This window comes from Coregonus clupeaformis, chromosome 6, assembly GCF_020615455.1.
Source record: "Coregonus clupeaformis isolate EN_2021a chromosome 6, ASM2061545v1, whole genome shotgun sequence".
NCBI lineage: Eukaryota > Metazoa > Chordata > Actinopteri > Salmoniformes > Salmonidae > Coregonus > Coregonus clupeaformis.
In genome coordinates, this window is record NC_059197.1 from 36,938,291 (window position 1) to 36,957,750 (window position 19,460).

Below are 19,460 nucleotides of genomic sequence, written 5' to 3' on the forward strand. Positions count from 1 at the left end.
TGAAGAGATGGGTGGATGGAGGGAGGAAGAGATGGGAGGATGGAGGGAGGGAGGAAGAGATGGATGAAGGGAGGGGTGGATGGAGCCTGGAGGGATAAAGGGATGGATGAAGGGAGGCGTGGATGGAGGGAGGGAGGAAGAGATGGATGAAGGGAGGGGTGGATGGAGCCTGGAGGGATAAAGGGATGGATGAAGGGAGGGGGTGGATGGAGGGAGGGAGAGATGGATGAAGGGAGGGGTGGATGGAGCCTGGAGGGATAAAGGGATGGATGAAGGGAGGGAGGGGTGGATGGAGCCTGGAGGGATAAGGGGATGGATGAAGGGAGGGGTGGATGGAGCCTGGAGGGATAAGGGGATGGATGGATGGATCCTGGAGGGATAAAGGGATGGATGAAGGGAGGGGTGGATGGAGCCTGGAGGGATAAAAGGGATGGATGAAGGGAGGGGTGGGGGTAAATGAGATTAGCATGTGAGAAGATGTTATGTTCTCACCACAACAGTAACAGCAGACTTACCAACCACATCCCTCTTTCACCCCTGCCCTCACTCCATCCCGCCCATTCCCTCTTTCTCTCTCCTGTAGCCCCTCATTCCTTCCTGAGAAGACATGATTGTCTGTGAATGCATGGACATTGTACTGTTCTGGAGAGAGTGATTGGATCTTACAATGCCTGTATAGGTATTTTAAGTATTAGCTAGCCACATCATATGTTATAACAATTGTTGCCGACGGCACAGTTGAGGATGTGGCACGCAACCATTCGTTGATGAATGCAACGTCTGAGCAGGGGAACACGACCGTAGACTCATGGCTTGGTTGCTGATGGCAGTGTCCTGGGTCGTGTTCATTAGGCACAAAACGGAAGAAAAATGACTGAAACAGGGAGGACTACCTGGACTTATTCAATAACAAAAGTTAATTTACGTTTACTGTGTGTCTTACTGAACACAACCCTGGTGGCTGGAGGTGGTTTGTGCAGAGTGGCAGAATGGACCAGCAAAGAACTTGATGCTCACTAGTGGTCAACGTCCCAAATGGCACCCTATTCCCTACATATGGCTCTGGTCAAAAGTAGTTCACTATATACGGAATAGGAAAGGGGATACCTAGTCAGTTACACTGAATGCATTCAACCGAAATGTGTCTTCTGCATTTAACCCAACCCCTCTGAATCAGAGAGGTGCGGGCGGCTGCCTTAATCAACATCATCAGTGCCCGGGGAGCAGTTGTTGTTGGGGATTTTTCCACCTTGGGGATTTGAACCAGTGACCTTTTGGTTACTGGCCCAATGCTCTTAGCCGCTAGGCTACCTGCCGCCAGTTGGGACGCAGCCAATGAACCAGCTGTTGCTCTCTAGTCGCTGAAGCGTTTGCGGGGGGCGATCCGCGCCCGGTTGGAGCGTCTGATGTTGGTCTTGGCATCTCGGCAGGGCTGGCAGGTGAAGACTTCAGGAACGTGGGTGCGGCGGATCTTAGCGCAAGACAGGTGCACCCAGGTGCCACACTCACTACACTCTATCATGGGCCGACCCGCGAACGGCTTCAGGCAGAAACAGGTGATCAGGTCCCATGAGTCGTCCTCATCTGAGAAGAGAAAAATAGAAGAGAGATGTTATATTAAACACAGCCTCTGTTTTAAACTAGCAATGATGGTTGTAGATAGTGATGAGGTAATGAGTGAGCTGCGACCAAAACGGCTCGCTGTTCCCTATTACTTTTGACTAGAGCCCTACTAGGGTCCTGGTCAAAAGTAGTTCACTATATAGGGAATATGGGCCCTGGTCAAAATTAGTGATACAGAGGAGAGCGTGCCATTTGGGATGCATCTTAAGTCTCAGGTGGGGTTCCTCTTTACTCACCCTCCATCTTGCTGTTGTCTGCAGATGTGTCCTCTCCATCGCTCCCTCCCTGGTCTGTCTGGTAGTGGCTCCCTCCATGGTCCTGGTCCTGGTCGGGGCTGCTGCCCTCCTCTGTGTGGTAGCCTGTCTCCTGGTCTTCAGCTAGCTGATCTCTCAACCTCCTGTCCATCACCATCCTCAGGATATCTGACCTCTGACCCCTGTCTATCCCTCCTTCACTCCCAGACCCCTCCCAGCTCTCCCTCGCCCCATTCTCCTCTTCCTTTCTTCTCTTCTTTTCTCTGTCTCCTGGCCTGTGAGGACTGCTCCTCTCCGTCTCATAGCTTGTTGTTGTCATGTCAACAGGCTGCTCTGTCACTTCCTGTTCAAGTTCGTCACTTCCTGTCTTCTGAAGGGTTGTAGCGTCACTCGTCTTCCCAGCTGACCCGTTGGGGTCTGGTGTGTCTGTCTGACCGGTGTTGGTCTTGTGCCTGTGGACAGACAGAGAGCTGCTGGGGGTGGCATCAGGGAAGAGTTGAGTCAGGGAAGATTGGGGAAGTTTACAGTCATGGTCACGTTTGGGAACTGTCAGAGTATGTGTTTTGTTGTCAGTCGGACAGCTGTTGTGGTTGGTCCGTCCAGACTGGGGCTGGTGCTGCTCATGGAGCTCTGGCGTTCTGCTGACTGTTGATCTAGGGGCAGTCTGTTTCGTATTGGGAGACTTTTTGGCACTTCCTCCTCTAGGCTTCTTCTCCCCCTGGCCAGGCCCGGCTGGTTTCTTGTCTGACCTCCTCCTCTTCACCTCCTTCCCTTTCTCCTTCTGGCTCTGAGCGGAGGAGCCACAGTCTGAGTTAGGAGAGGACTGGTAGCTCCATGGACTGGTACTGTGGCTGGTGCTGCAGGGGTTGCTGTCACTGGGCTTGCTTTCACTACACCACCACTCCTACAAGGGGATACATCACCATGTAAACACAACAGCAGAACTGGAGACCTTATTCAACAGAAATATACTGAACAAAAATATAAAACGCAACATGCAACAATTTCAAAGATTTTACTGAGTTACAGTTCATATAAGGAAATCAGTCAATTGAAATAAATTGATTAGGCCCTCATCTATGGATTTCACATGACTGGGCATACAGACATGCATCTGTTGGTCACAGATACCTTACAAAAATGGTAGGGGCGTGGATAAGAAAACCAGTCAGTATCTGGTGTGACCACCATTTGCCTCATGCAGCGCAACACATCTCCTTCGCATAGAGTTGATCAGGCTGTTGATTGTGGCCCGTGGAATGTTGTCCCACTCCTCTTCAATGGCTGTGCGAAGTTGCTGGATATTGGCGGGAACACACTGTTGTACACGTTGACCCAGAGCATCCCAAACGTGATCAATGGGTGAGTATGCAGGCCATAGAAGAACTGGGACATTTTCCGTTTCCAGGAATTGTGTACAGATCCTTGCGACATGGGGCTGTGCATTATCATGCTGAAACATGAGGTGATGGCAGCGGATGAGTGGCACAACCATGGGCCTCAGGATCTCGTCACGGAATCCCTGTGCATTCAAATTGCCATTGATAAAATGCAATTGTGTTCGTCGTAGCTTATGCCTGCCCATACCATAACCCACCGGCACCATGGGGCACTCTGTTCACAACGTTCACATCAGCAAACTGCTCGCAAACATGACGCCATACACGAGGTCTGCGGTTGTGAGGCCGGTTGGACGCACTGCCAAATTCTCTAAAACGACGTATAGAAATGAACTTTGAATTCTCTGGCAACAGCTCTGGTGGACATTCCTGCAGTCAGCATGCCAATTGCACGCTCCCTCAAAACATGTGTGGCATTGTGTTGTGTGACAAAACTGCTCATTTTAGAGTGGCATTTTATTGTCCCCAGTACAAGGTGCACCTGTGTAATGATCATGCTGTTTAATCAGATTCTTGATATGCCACACCTGTCAGGTGGATGGATTATCTTGGCAAAGGAGAAATTATCACTAACAGGGATTTAAACAAATTTGTGCACAAAATTTGAGAGAAATTAGCTTTTTGTGCGTATGGAACATTTCTGGGATCTTTTATTTCAGCTCATGAAACATGGGACCAACACTTTACATGTTGCGTTTATATATTTTTTAAGTGTAGAAACAATAAGACATCAATTAATTACAAGAGCAATTTGGTGTTAATAAGCTACATCTCAGTCTTACTTGAACAGGAAAAAACAGTGTTTTATCAACCTACCTCTGTTTGATAAGGGATGTATCCAGCATAGGCCAACACAAAGGTGCAAAACTGGTTGAAGTCTTCCACAGTGCGTTTTCTCTTTCTCTGCGGAAACAAATGAACACCTTGTTATTATAGACCATTAATAACCACATTACAACATATGCTGAGTCCCTCCCATCTATGCAGCTGGCCCGTAACGCTGGGTAGGCAGAGTGTGTGCATTTGAGACCATTCCATTGGCCTTGAAAGCAAACTCCGCCTACTCGGTGCACCCGGCGAACTGAAACAAAGTGCAATAGTAAACTGCCGTGAACCAAGCGTGGGAGGCGCTGTCACACCGACCAACCAATCGGTTGTAGGCTAGCCTAGACTTCATTCAGTCGACAACATCGAGCCAGTTATGTAACAGACAATCCCAGTGTGTGAAAGCAGGCGTCACGATAAAGATACAACGATTACCGACTACTGCTTTAGAATGTCAGGGCCCACGCCTTTTGAAATGTAAACATTATTAACCTGGATCGATGGTGGGACTGACTCGGTGTGGCCAAGAGAGATACCTATGCTGCAAAAACAGCTATATATATCCTAGAAGTGATCAAGCTCAAGCTAAACTAGAAAAATACATTTCCTGAAGAAAATGTGGTGTGCTTGCTAGCTTGTTTTAAAGTATTTATGGTTATAGTAGTGGAAATGGTTATAGTTGAAAATGTAGGTAGATGGAAAGACTGATTGAATGATTGATAGGATAAGATATGATAGCCTGAACATGTGAAAGTTGGTTTGGTGTCTCTAGCTTGATCGGTTAAATAGTTACTGTTGGTGGGATAGGTTATGCTAATTTATGCAAAAGTGAATAGTTATAAATGAAAAAGATTTTAAAGAATTTAAAATTAGGATAGCCTGAACATGAGAAATTTGGTTTGGCGTATCTAGCTTGAACGTCTCAAGAGTTACTGTTGGTGAGTTATTTTATGCTAATTTATGCACATTTATAGTTATAGTTGATAAGGATTTTAAAGAATTAGGATAGCCTGAACATTTTTTATTTGGTCTTATAGCTTAATTGGCAAAGGAGCAGGACCATTTTGAATAGCTACCTCTGTAGTCCTATGGTTCTCATTCAAACCAATGTTAATTTATGCAAACGTTAAATGGTTATAGGTGAAAAAGTATAAATATTATAAAAAGCCATTAATATTCTGTTTAGGAAGTTCATTTAAAAAAAACATGATAAAAGACAATTTATTTCAAAAGAACAGAAGAGAATAGCATGTTTTGAGTTGTATTTATCTGTGTTTTATAGCAAAGGCTACGAAATCAAATTGTTCATTTAGCAGACTTACAGTGGGGAAAAAAGTATTTAGTCAGCCACCAATTGTGCAAGTTCTCCCACTTAAAAAGATGAGAGAGGCCTGTAATTTTCATCATAGGTACACGTCAACTGTCACGGTTTCGGCCGAGGCTGCCTCTCTCCCTTGTTCGGGCAGGCTTCGGCGTTCGTTGTCTCCGGAATACTAGCTGCCACCGTTGTATGTTTCATGTTCGTTTGCTTTTGTCTGTTTGTTGTCACACCTGTTCTCGTTTAGCGTAATTAGTGTCCTATAAGTTTCTCGTTGTGTTTGTCTAGTGTTGTGTGTTATTGATTTTGGTCTGTCGCGTGTTGGGCTTATTTTGCCTTTTTCGATCGGGGTTGAGCTTTCCTCCACTGCGTTGGAGCCGTTACGCACCTGTTAGTGTCGCTTTTTGCTTATTCGCCTTTGTGCGTATTTTGCCTTCGGGCAAGTGTTGTCATTTTCCTGTTTGGAGATTTACTAAAGTTGTTTGGACTATCCTTCGGTGTTCTGCGTTTGATTCCACCACTACACCCACCTACAGCACGCGGTGACAGAATAACACACCAATAATGGAATCAGCAGGAGCGCAGCAGCCCAGAGCTGGAGGACCAGGTCCGGGAACAACGGGACCAGATCCTGCAGATGGGGACCGCTGACTGCAGGAGGTGATCACCACCATCCGAGGCTGGGGAACGCCCACCGCCACCCCTCCCTGCGCAGCACCATCAGCCAGTCCGCCCATTCCCCGCATCGGAACCCCGAGGAGTCCGACTCTCGCTCCCGAGGGCCTACGATGGAACCGCGGCCGGGTGTCAGGATTCCTTCTCCAGGTGGAGCTGTACCTGGCCACCGTGCACCCGGCGCCGGGACATGAGAGCGTGTCCGCCCTGATCTCCTGCCTTTCCGGAAGGCATTGGGAATGGGCCAACGCGGAGTGGAGGAGGATCGACGCGGACACCATCACGTACGACGAGTTCTCCCGCCGCCCAGGGCGGTGTTTGACTCATCCTCCCGGAGGGAAAGCGGCGGGGAGCGTCTGGTCTTCCTCCGGCAGGGGGAGGAGGAGTGCCCAAGAGTTCGCCCTCGAATTCGTGCTCTAGCGGCAGATGCAGGGTGGAATGATCGCTCTCGTCGATCAGCTACAGATGTAGTCTACGAGGGACGTCCGTCGGGAGCTGGCTTGTAGGGACACCAGCCTCGTTCGACCAGTTGGTCGACATGTCCATCAGGCTGGATAACCTACTAGCTACCCGCGGACGTCCCGAGGGGGTCCGTCCATTTCACCCTCCAGCGCCTCCGAGCCGTGTCCCATGGAGCTCGGGGCGCTGGCGCAGAGAGAGGAGGGGGTCGGCTTACTGGGGTCCATCCCCTGCACCAACTGTGGTCGGGGGAGGACACACCGCGGCTAGGTGCTGGGGATGGCCTCCCAGGGGAGAGGACGACAGGTCCCGCACTGGGGATTCTTCCAGGTGAGTAGGCGCCCCACTCACCCAGAGCACTCTGTTGCACATTTCTGTATGCCTGTGAGTTTTCCACAGGTAGCACCTCATTCCCAGCATAAGGCGCTGGTAGATTCAGGCGCGGCTGGGAATTTTATTGATAAGAAGTTTTGTTTAGCTTTAGGGATTCCCCTTCTTCCTGTTGATGTCCCTTTCCCGTTCATGCCCTAGATAGCCGTCCGTTGGGTGCGGGCTTGATCAGGAGGTCACTGCGCCACTTAGGATGTGTGAGGGGGTCATCAGGGAGATGATTCAGCTATTTCTGATTGACTCTCCTGCGTATCCGGTGGTGCTGGGCATGCCCTGGTTGAGTACCCATAACCCATCTATTTCCGTGGCAGGAGAGGGCTCTGATGGAGTGGTCTGCCCAGTGTGTGGGTAGATGTTTAGGTGTTTCGTGAGGGGCTACCTCGGTGGAGAGTCCAAACCAGGTGCCCGCATTGCACGTCCTCCCTGAGTAGTGGGGATTTGGCTATTGCGTTTAGTGAAGTCGAGGGCGACAGTTGCCGCCCATAGGCAGGGGAGATTGTGCGATAGACCTCCAGGCAGGAGCTGCGCTCCCACGGAGCCATGTGTATCCTCTGTCTCAGGAGGAGAAGAAAGCTATGGAGGCTTACATAGACGAATCTCTGAGACAAGGATACATACGGCCTTCCACTTCCCCTGCGTCCTCGAGTTTCTTTTTTGTGAAGAAGAAGGATGGTGGTTTACGCCCGTGCATCGATTACCGTGGTCTCAATTAGATCATGGTGAAGTCCAGTTATCCACTCCCGCTGATTGCGACCATGACTGAGTCCTTGCATGGGGCGTGTTTCTTCACTAAATTAGATCTCAGGAGCGCGTACAACTTGGTACGCATCAGGGAGGGCGATGAATGGAAGACAGCCTTTAGTACCACCTCGGGCCATTACGAGTATCTTGTCATGCCATACGGGTTGATGAACGCTCCGTCAGTTTTCCAATCATTCATGGATGAGATCTTCAGGGACATGCAGGGGCAGGGGGTCGTGGTGTACATAGATGACATTCTCGGTGGTACTCGCCTACCCGTGTCACGAAGCATGTGGCCCTGGTGCGCAGAGTGTTGCGGGAGGCTGGTGGAGCACGACCTGTATGTTAAGGCAGAGAAGTGTCTGTTTTTCCAGGAGTCGGTCTCCTTTTTGGGGGTATCAGTTGTCTGCGTCAGGGGGTGAAGATGGAGGGTAAGACGGGTGTCAGCCGTAGCGTAATTGGCAAACACCAACCACTGTGAAGGAGGTGCAGCAGTTTTTGGGGTTTGCAAATCTACACCGGAGGTTTATCCGGGGTTTTGGACAGGTGGCAGCTCCCATCACATCTCTGTGAAGGGGGCCCAAGGTGCGTCTGCAGTGGTCTGCCAGAGGCGGACAGGGCATTTGGGAGGCTGAAGGACCTGTTTGCACTCGGCCCAGTGCTGGCGCATCCGGATCCCCTCTTACCATTTCAGGTAGAGGTGGACGCGTCCGAGGCCGGTGTGGAGCCGTGCTTTCACAACGGTCAGGCGCGCGCACCTAAACTCCGCCCCTGTGCCTTCTATTCCAAGAAGCTCAGTCCGGCGGAGCGAAACTATGACGTAGGGGGACAGGGAGCTGTTAGCCGTGGTACAGGCCTCAAAGGTGTGGAGGCACTGGCTTGAGGGGGGCTCAACACCCTTTCTCATTTGACGGACCACCGTAACCTGGAGTACATCCGGGCAGCGAGAGGCTAAACCCTCGGCAGGCTAGATGGAATATGTTCTTGACCCGGTTTACATTTAAGATCACGTACATCCCTGGGTCACAGAAGGTAAGGCAGATGCGCTGTCTCGCGGTATGACACGGAGGAGAGGTCCGTGGAGCCCACTCCCATACTGCCGGAGTCGTGTCTGGTGGCACCGGTAGTGTGGGAGGTCGATGCTGAGCTCGAGCGGCGTTACGCACCTCGACCCTAGTCCACCACAATGCCCGGAGGAGTCGGAAGTATGTTCAGCTCGAGGTTCGGGATCGATTGATCTATTGGGCTCACACGTCACCCTCCTCTGGACACCCGGGTATCGGCCGGACAGTGCACTGTCTTAGTGCCAAGTACTGGTGGCCCAACGCTGGCAAGGGATGTGAGGGTTTATGTTTCCTCCTGCTCGGTGTGCGCCCAGTGTAAGGCGCCTAGACATCTGCCTAGGGGTAAGTTACTCACGCCTGCCCACAACGACCATGGTCCCACCCTCTCGGTGGATTTCCTTACTGACCTTCCCTCCCTTCACAGGGGAATACCACTATACTGGTCGTTGTGTGGACCGGTTTTCTAAGGCCGTCGTTTGCTCCCCATGCCGGGCCTTCCCACCGCCCCTGCAAACTGCCAAGCCCTATTCACCCATGTGTTCCGGCACTACGTACCCGAGGATATTGTGTCTGATCGAGGTCCCCAATTTACCTCCAGAGTCTGGAGAGCTTTCTATGGAGCGGTTGGGTCTCGTGAGCCTCACCTCGGGTTACCACCCGGAGAGTAATGGGCAGGTGGAACGTGTGGAACCAGGATGTGGGTAGGTTTCTTAGAACATACTGCCAGGACCGGCCGGAGGAGTGGGCAAGTACGTTCCTGGGCCGAAATAGCCCAGAATTCCCTACGCCATTCCTCCACTAACCTAACCCCTTTCCAATGTGTGTTAAGGTACCAGCCGGTTCTGGCACCTTGGAGCAGAGCCAGATCGAGGCTCCTGCGGTGGATGAGTGGGCGCGGCGCTCGGAGGAGACATGGAACGCTGCACACGCCCACCTGCAGCGGGCCCTCCGACGCTCATAAGAGCGCCGATCTCCACCGCAGTGAGGGACCGGTGTACGCACCTGGTGATCGAGTCTGGCTCTCTACCAGAACCTGCCCCTCCGCCTGCCCTGTCGGAAACTGGGTGGTTTGTAGGGCCATTTAAAGTCCTGGGAAGGTTGAACGAGGTGTGTTATAAATTACAACTACCTGTTGAATATAAAAGTATTAACCCCTCGTCTCCATGTGTCCCTTCTCAGGCCGGTGGTAGCTGGCCCACTCCAAGAAAGTGAGATCAGGGAGACTCCTCCGCCCCCATTGGACATCGAGGGGGCACCGGCGTACTCGCGTGAGGTCCATCTTGGATTCGGAGACGCCGGATGGGGGGTCTCAGTATCTAGTGGAGTGGGAGGGGTACGGTCCGGAGGAGCGGTGCTGGGTGCCGAGGAGAGACATTTTGACCCGCCTTCTCCTGACGGAATTCCATCGTGACCCGACGCACCCTGCTCGACGCTCTCCGGCGTCCCGAGGCCTGAGTCGGCGCACGTCTGGACGCCGGTCAAGGGGGTACTGTCACGGTTTCCGCGAGGCTGCCTTCTCCCTTGTTCGGGCAGGCTTCGCTTCGTTGTCTCCGAATACTAGCTGCCACCGTTGTATTTCATGTTTGTTTGCTTTTGTCTGCTGTTGTCACACCTGTTCTACATTAGCGTAATTAGTGTCCTATAAGTTTCTCGTTGTGTTTGTCTAGTGTTGTGTGTTATTGATTTTGGTCTGTCGTGTGTTGGGCTTACTTTTCGCCTCGGTTGAGCTTTCCTCCACTGCGTTGGAGCGTTACGCACCTGTTAGTGCGCTTTTTGCTTATTCGCCTTTGTGCGTATTTTTGCCTTCGGGCAAGTGTTGTCATTTTTCCTGTTTGGAGATTTACTAAAGTTGTTTGGACTATCCTTCGGTGTTCTGCGTTCGATTCCACCACTACACCCACCTACAGCACGCGTGACATCAACTATGACAGACAAATTGAGAAAAAAATATCCAGAAAATCACATTGTAGGATTTTTAATGAATTTATTTGCAAATTATGGTGGAAAATAAGTATTTGGTCACCTACAAACAAGCAAGATTTCTGGCTCTCACAGACCTGTAACTTCTTCTTTAAGAGGCTCCTCTGTCCTCCACTCGTTACCTGTATTAATGGCACCTGTTTGAACTTGTTATCAGTATAAAAGACACCTGTCCACAACCTCAAACAGTCACACTCCAAACTCCACTATGGCCAAGACCAAAGAGCTGTCAAAGGACACCAGAAACAAAATTGTAGACCTGCATCAGGCTGGGAAGACTGAATCTGCAATAGGTAAGCAGCTTGGTTTGAAGAAATCAACTGTGGGAGCAATTATTAGGAAATGGAAGACATACAAGACCACTGATAATCTCCCTCGATCTGGGGCTCCACGCAAGATCTCACCCCGTGGGGTCAAAATGATCACAAGAACGGTGAGCAAAAATCCCAGAACCCCACGGGGGGACCTAGTGAATGACCTGCAGAGAGCTGGGACCAAAGTAACAAAGCCTACCATCAGTAACACACTACGCCGCCAGGGACTCAAATCCTGCAGTGCCAGACGTGTCCCCCTGCTTAAGCCAGTACATGCCCATGCCCGTCTGAAGTTTGCTAGAGTGCATTTGAATGATCCAGAAGAGGATTGGGAGAATGTCATATGGTCAGATGAAACCAAAATATAACTTTTTGGTAAAAACTCAACTCAGTCGTGTTTGGAGGACAAAGAATGCTGAGTTGCATCCGAAGAACACCATACCTACTGTGAAGCATGGGGGTGGAAACATCATGCTTTGGGGCTGTTTTTCTGCAAAGGGACCAGGACGACTGATCCGTGTAAAGGAAAGAATGAATGGGGCCATGTATCGTGAGATTTTGAGTGAAAACCTCCTTCCATCAGCAAGGGCATTGAAGATGAAACGTGTCTGGGTCTTTCAGCATGACAATGATCCCAAACACACCGCCCGGGCAACGAAGGAGTGGCTTCGTAAGAAGCATTTCAAGGTCCTGGAGTGGCCTAGCCAGTCTCCAGATCTCAACCCCATAGAAAATCTTTGGAGGGAGTTGAAAGTCCGTGTTGCCCAGCGACAGCCCCAAAACATCACTGCTCTAGAGGAGATCTGCATGGAGGAATGGGCCAAAATACCAGCAACAGTGTGTGAAAACCTTGTGAAGACTTACAGAAAACGTTTGACCTGTGTCATTGCCAACAAAGGGTATATAACAAAGTATTGAGAAACTTTTGTTATTGACCAAATACTTATTTTCCACCATAATTTGCAAATAAATTCATAAAAAATCCTACAATGTGATTTTCTGGATTGTCTGTCATAGTTGACGTGTACCTATGATGAAAATTACAGGCCTCTCATCTTTTTAAGTGGGAGAACTTGCACAATTGGTGGCTGACTAAATACTTTTTTTCCCCACTGTATATTCCCCTTCCCTAACACAGTCAAAACATATATTTTACAGTAAAGATGTAATGGAATATACATTAGAAAATAGAAAGGATATTTTTCCCAAATGGTTATTGCTGATTGTCGCCAGTACTCACATGAGGAACGCATGTGTATGGAGCCTCGGTTGTTCTAGGAAAAAGTAATACTTTGAAACAGAGACAGTGTGCACAATTTGTAGAGTTGTTTGGCAAAAATAGTTTAATTAGAAACCTTGGAATCTGCTCTTTCCGATAGTGTATAGCAATCAAAACGTCTGGCCTGCATGGACCTCTGTAGACTGATATGGAAGGTGCTATTTTGTAAGCTCTGGTCCCTTCTTTTCCAATGCACTGGTGCGTTTGTCAATGCACAATGTGCTGGTGCACTGGTCATCAGTCTCTTCATTCTCAATTGATAATATTGTAACCCATCAGACTATTGTCAATTTAATATTTTCTTTAGGCCACATCTGTTATTATTATAATATGTGTGAAATTAGTTTCAATATAGTTTCGGTGTAGTTTGGACGGGCTAGATGGGCAGGCAACTGTTGTCTTAAAGTCAGAAAATACACTCAAGTCTATGCACTTCTGGATCAATCAATACATTTTCTGACTGATTACAATGTACATTTGGTGTCCTGAGGTTTCTTATGACCTATTTTAACACAATAAAAGCATTCATTTAGCAATTTATTATTTATTATGGACAGTGGCGATTTTAGCGTGTCAATCTTGGTGGGGCAAACAACCAATTTCTTTAGATGCATGCCAGCGAAGTCACTACACAACTCTAAACAATACATGAAATGCACTATAATGGTGACAAACGGTGCCCACAAACTTTTAGGGTCTACATCAAGCTTTCCCGAGAGTGAAGCTTATGGCTGACTTGCTTAAATAAATATGGTTTCTACTGACTCGTTGTGGATTTGTGTAACTGGATAAGAACCGCATTGTCCTTCAATAATAATGAATGTCCACATGAGTTTTGACTTTTGAACCATACACAAACATTATTACATTGATGTTCAGTAAATTCATAATGTTTGTTCTTATATAATTAACACTTAGCTCTAAGTATAAGCAAGTGCAAGCAAACGAGCTGCGATGAGGTAGGCGTATTCGTTCAGCAATTTCGAAAAGGGCAGCGACAGAAATTCAGCAAGATGTTGAGGCCTTAACATTACTCTTCTTTAAGTCACCACAGAGAGAGAAAGAGAGACCCAGACTCAGCAGTTAGCCTACCATTTGACATATTTTATTAGGCCTATGTGGTCTAAAAAGGAAGGACAATACAAATCACGAGGATCCACTTGTATAGACAATATACAGACGCACTGACTACGCATTGTGCAAACAAAATAACCCTCACAATATGAACTGGAATTACATCGGTCTATTACTGAACTTTTTGTTGAACAAAAATATTTGAATGGGAAGAGACTGTCACTGGCAAACATGGTTACGAGGAGGGGATACTATAATTTAATGTTGTTGGGTCTGTAACTTACCACCCTCCTCGTGGAGAAAAGCACCAGAGCTAATTATAACACACAAAGTAAGAAAAACAATTAAATGCATAATTCTAACATTGCCTAAAATTATTAATAAGATACTAATGAGAGACCTATATAAGCAATATAACAATGCAGATGTCCAAACTATGGCATATATGACGATAAGCGGTTAAGAGGCAAGCCGTAATTTCGATTAAGACATGAGCGAGCTGAGACGGATGTAGCCTATATGCTGCCTATTCGTTCAGCAATTTTGAAATGGACAGCGACATAATTCAGAACATGGGCCGTTCTTACAGTGTTCTCCCTGTACACCAAGTCAGAACCGTAGGATCAATAATGGGGGCACATAAGCAGACAATGAAAGCTCTTACAATATTTGATGATGACATTTCTCTAAAACAGGCTATAGGCTGCATGTGCACCACCAAGTCAGAACAGTAGGCTAAGTTCTAAGGGGGAAAGGGACCACATTCTTAGGGTGAGTGAGACACATAGGCTACTAACTGCTTACTACACAACATACACTTAGTATTACTTTCTTAGCTACAGTATACACATCTCCCTGGCATATTACATCACTTATGCAGCAGCATACTAGACATATTGTTGTGCTGTGCTCACTTGAACAGGAAGTTGGCACGGCGGTCCTTCTTGTGGGAAAACTTCTCAATTACTTTATCATCAAAGTCTGGCACTCTCTGGATGAAGTCATACTGGATTGACAGCATGGCCAATGCATTTAACCTTTTCTGGCCCATGGAGTTACGTGTGAAGGTTTTTATCCTTTTAAGGGTGGAACCTTTTCTTTCTGACTCTGCGGTTGTCATCGGAGTGGTGATGATGATTTTGAGAAGAGAGACCGTCTCAGACAAGGCCTCCTGCAGGTTGTTCTCGTAGAGTGATTTCAATAAAGAAAGTGCTCTCTTTCCAGTGTGCAGTTCAGGAATGCCGGTAGAGAGGGGACATCTCAGTTTTTCAACTTCTCCTGGTTGCCCACAGGCCATTGCTTGGTAGCACACTGGAGTTCTGCGGTCGGAAAGGAATGTCCATACTGGGGGGGAAATGAGCTGTCCAACTTTGCTGCAATTAACTGGTCACTTTCAGAAAACCTTTCTTGCACATGAGCAGCGATTGTTTCGCATGCCTCATTCATCATGGGTGCAGTGTTAAGGTTTCTCTGCCTTGGTTCAGTGGCATCAACATGTCCTTTGGTCAGTGCATTAGTTTGCTCGCGAATGTTTTGAACGTTCGCCTTGAAGTTGTTGATTGCTCCGACGATTCCTGCTGCACCAATGGTTTGTTTCTGCATTATGTTGTACAAAACATCCACCGCTGCATTACCAAGGAAAATAACTTGAGCAGTTGCAGAAATGTGGGATCGTTGAGTTTCATGGACAGGCCATAAGCCTTGCTGATGGTGATCTCATCCCATCCAGGCTGCGTGTGGATGTCCTCCATGCATTGGGCCAGTGCCTCATGGTCCTCCCACACTGCATTGACAGTTCTGCTTTTGAAGTTCCATTGTGTACCCGGTGGCCTGGGGACCCGTCTGTTCGTTGATTCCGCAAGAGCGGAGAGTCTTTTGGATGAGCCCGTGAAAAAGGTGGAAAACGAGGATAGGTCTGCAAAAAACACTTTAAGCACTCTCACTCTCCCTGCACAAAGTTGCTGAAGATTTAGATTCAGTTCACAGACAGATGGTCTGACATGCTCCTGTAGAATTATCTGATACAGAGCAGAATTCATGGTTCCTTCTATTAAGGCAAGTCGTCCAGGTCCTGAGGCAGCAAAGCATCCCCAAACCATCACACCACCACACTTGACCTTTGGTATGATGTTCTTACTGTGGAATGCAGAGTTTGGTTTTCGCCAGGCATTACTGGAACCATGTCGTCCAAAAAGTTATACTTTTGAATCATCTGTCCATAAAACATTCTTCCAAGAGTCTTGATGATCATCCAGGTGCTTTTTGGCAAACTTGAGTCAACTTTTTGGACAAGATGGGTCCCATTATGCCTGGCGAAAACCAAACACTGCATTCCACAGTAAGAACATCATACCAAAGGTCAAGCATGGTGGTGGTGGTGTGATGGTTTGGGGATGCTTTGCTGCCTCAGGACCTGGACGACTTGCCTTAATAGAAGGAACCATGAATTCTGCTCTGTATCAGAGAATTCTACAGGAGAATGTCAGACCATCCATCTGTGAGCTGAAGCTGAAGCGCAGCTGGGTCATGCAGCAAGACAATGATCCAAAACACACAATCAAGTCTACATGAAAATGGTTAAAAAGCAACAAATTGGAAGTTTTGGAATGGCCTAGTCAAAGTCCAGACCTAATCCCAATTGAGATGTGGCAGGACTTGAAACGAGCAGTTCATGCTTGAAAACCCACACGTCACTGAGTTAAAGCAGTTCTGCATGGAAGAGTGGCCCAAATTTCCTCCACAGCGACGTGAGAGACTGATCAACAACTACAGGAAGCATTTGGTTGGAGTCATTGCAGCTAATGGTGGCACAACCAGTTATTGAGTGTAAGGCGGCAATTACTTTTTCACACTGGGGAATTGGGTGTTGCATAACTTTGTTTATGAAATAAATATGTAATTGTTGTGTTAATTGTTCACGTATGTTCCCTTTATCTAATATTAGGTTTTATATTATATTATTATGTTTTAAATCCTTAAACCCAGACTTGGACCACACACCCTCTCCATTGAATAGCAGGCATGGGAAGCAAAATAGTGATTGCTTTGAGATATAATAATAATAATAATAATATGCCATTTAGCAGACGCTTTTATCCAAAGCGACTTACAGTCATGTGTGCATACATTTTTACGTATGGGTGGTCCCGGGGATCGAACCCACAACCCTGGCATTACAAGCACCATGCTCTACCAATTGAGCTACAGAGATGCTTGCAGTTAGCCACTGCTTCCTTCCAAACCACTCATTGTTGAATTTGCGATTTCCGACTTGTGTAATGTTTATGTCCAATGGCCGATGAGCACCGATACCTTTTATCTATAATTTCTCTTCATATGACAAGGATTGAAAAGGACTTGCCAGTAGATTGTCGACTTGATTCATGATGATGACTGCTTGTCTAGCTAAGATTTTGAAAGTATGATGTTGACATGATCAGTCCAATCAAAGCTAGGGTAGATAAAACGTGATTTGACATTTTTATCTGTGGCCAATGACCTTGAGCCTTCTTGGATGGGCACTTCTAATGTAACTCTATGGCAGGACCCAAGGGGCTTGAATTTTCTAGCTCTCCCTGTAGAATTTGCAGTGGTGTAGTGTACCCATGAGTGACAGAACACTGAGCCAATCACGGCGCAAATAGAGAACATTACCAACCCCTATGCTCTGTATTTTCCGCTGGCTGCCCCACCACCACAGAAAGCACTGAGCTAGGCTGAAACACCTGCATTTTGGAGCTGCCTTATTCAAGAAAGCAAAAAAGAGACCATGTTTGTATGTGCTTTATTAACTCAATATTATATATATATATATTTTTTTTACATTGTTTGCAAACTGATATGTGACACGTATTAATGGCAAAAGAACATGCAAAACAGGCAAAAACAGGCTCTGCCCCCCCTCCCCTGAATGACGTGTCGCCACTGATTATGGAATATTTACACAGTTGAAATAACAACTGACCGTCATGGCCATTCTAGTAGTTATAGATTTCCGGCGCGCTGAGTGTTAATAGCTTAATCATTTTAAGCAATAGAGCGGGTGGAATAATAATAACAATAACAATAATATGAGTATGCAAGAAATATAGAGTTGTGCTTTGAAAGAACCCACAACTTTAGGCTAAGAAAGGCCTCACACTGGCATTACACAAAATGAACAGCCCTTCAAAAACGTGTACCCAAATAGCCTACAACGCATGAAAACGTATCCTATAGCCCAAGAACGACTCGTGAATATTGCAGACATGTGTTGATATACAGAGGCTATTGCAACACTGTTGCAACTTGTAACTCGATTGGACATTATGTATCACTTAATGGCAACATTGTTTCGGAGTGTGTAAAGCCGGAGCGGAAGGGCTAATGGGGGATGGGAGGAAACGAGGGCTGAAAGACTGTAGGTGCATGTATGACAGAAACACTGACAACGAAGCCGGTCTCGATGGTTTCTCGGAGCGCCAAATGTAGCCTGGTCGTCATTTCAACAATACACAACTTTTCGTGTATAAGCTGGCTAGTCTTATTGTCATTATCATCCCATCCGAGATTTGACAATCAGGAAAAAATCTACTTCATGTCTGTCTCTACACAGGGGTCGTCTGCACAGGAACTGATCAACGCATAACGAGACAAACACCGTGCCCAAAATCACTAAAATGATACTCTCCGGTCCTTAAAAGTAATTTTATCTAAAAATGGCGACGAAGATGTCACTTCATCGTAACCTGATTGCTGGGCGGTCATCGGAGAAAAATGACAGTGGGTTAGACTGTTGAGGTAGGTTAATAAAATGTAGCCTTCGCTTCTTCAAATAGTTTCTCTAAATTCGAGAGCTTGATCAGATGGCATCCTAGTCTAGTCTACTCACGGATCTAATTTGTCAGTAACATAAAGTTGCGATTGCAAATCAATGAGCGGAGTGCCAAATATTTCAGCGACACAATAGAATTCCTCCTGACATGGCTTCTGTCTAGCCTAGGCTACACACACTCGATGCTGCGCAGGAAAAAAATAAGTTGTGTCAACATTTTCTGGACACACAAACTAGAGGACACGTTTCACACGAAGTGCAAATAAAAGAGCATCCATCGTTGTCGATGCTTTTTTTCATTGACCATCATTTGAGGGGTTTGATTCATTAGGCTACCCGGAAAGAACATTGTCGTGTCCAAGTCCAAGACACGCGCCCTGGACACACCACACACAACAACAAGCGGCTAGTAGCCTGCACGGAACCTTGTTTGTTCTTACCACTTTGGAAAGAATGTACCAAGAATGTAGGCTAATAAGAATGTAATAAACCATACATACCTGGGTTAACATTGTTGTATGTCGCTGTAGATCAACTGGAAACAAAATGCTGAGGGTGATATCTTGTCCTCCTTGCTCGGCTGTAGCCCTGTCCTGATGATCTTCAATCGACGAAATTGGGTCTTTTAGGAAAATAACTCTCGACGTTCTAGTTTACAGCAAAACGTTCGTCAAAACAGACAACATTTAGCTACAAAACATTCTAGCATTGTCACCCAGTTGAAATGTAGCCAACTACGTTGTTTGATCCACAAAAGGTTTAATAATAAACCATTGAGTAGCTGTCCTAGAAGGCAGACTAAGACCGAAAATGTACTTTTCTTTGATAGTCTCTCTACGAACAATCGTCTGTCGATGCCGCACAAGCTGTCTTATGATTAAAAAAAGCAACGAGAAGTACACTGATTCGCGAAATGATCACATTCTATCAGTGACATCACTCCCCGAGCAGGACAGGACCGCTTTAACTCAAAAGAGGAGGGTAACTCCCGTTTCGTAGATGGATGAACGAATACTATCTAAAATAACCATTGAGGTATAATAAATATGCGTTATAGATTGTAGCAGAATATTATAATGCTATAACACATTTGCATGACACAACTAAAAACAAAACGTACTACATACAGCGTATCCTATTGTGGAACACCCCTATCCAGTCAGATGGTTGAGTCCGTCCGAAATCTAGTAGCCTGAAGCGCTGAACAGTAGAATACGTTATCATATCTCCCGCGAAAAGTCGGCAATAGAT

General features: G+C 47.0%; 1 protein-coding gene across 1 annotated transcript; it reads right to left on the minus strand.

The window, feature by feature from the left end:
• Window positions 1–1,244: 1,244 nt before the first annotated feature.
• On the minus strand, window positions 1,245–19,145 carry LOC121567875 (PHD finger protein 13). The gene is made up of 4 exons (XM_041878224.2): window positions 18,710–19,145; window positions 4,094–4,180; window positions 1,860–2,781; window positions 1,245–1,584 (listed from the first exon to the last, which is right to left on the minus strand). The coding sequence occupies exons 1-4, from the start codon at window positions 18,719–18,721 to the stop codon at window positions 1,355–1,357; spliced, it is 1,251 nt and encodes a 416-aa protein (XP_041734158.2). The 5' UTR covers window positions 18,722–19,145; the 3' UTR covers window positions 1,245–1,354.
• Window positions 19,146–19,460: the final 315 nt, after the last annotated feature.

Excerpts from the sequence above, each read along its gene's own strand:
- LOC121567875 (XM_041878224.2), bottom strand. Across the intron at positions 2,782-4,093 it reads ACATCCCTTATCAAACAGAG|GAGTGGTGGTGTAGTGAAAG; the intron begins GTAGGTTGATAA and ends ATCCCCTTGTAG. Across the intron at positions 1,585-1,859 it reads AGACAACAGCAAGATGGAGG|ATGAGGACGACTCATGGGAC; the intron begins GTGAGTAAAGAG and ends TTCTCTTCTCAG.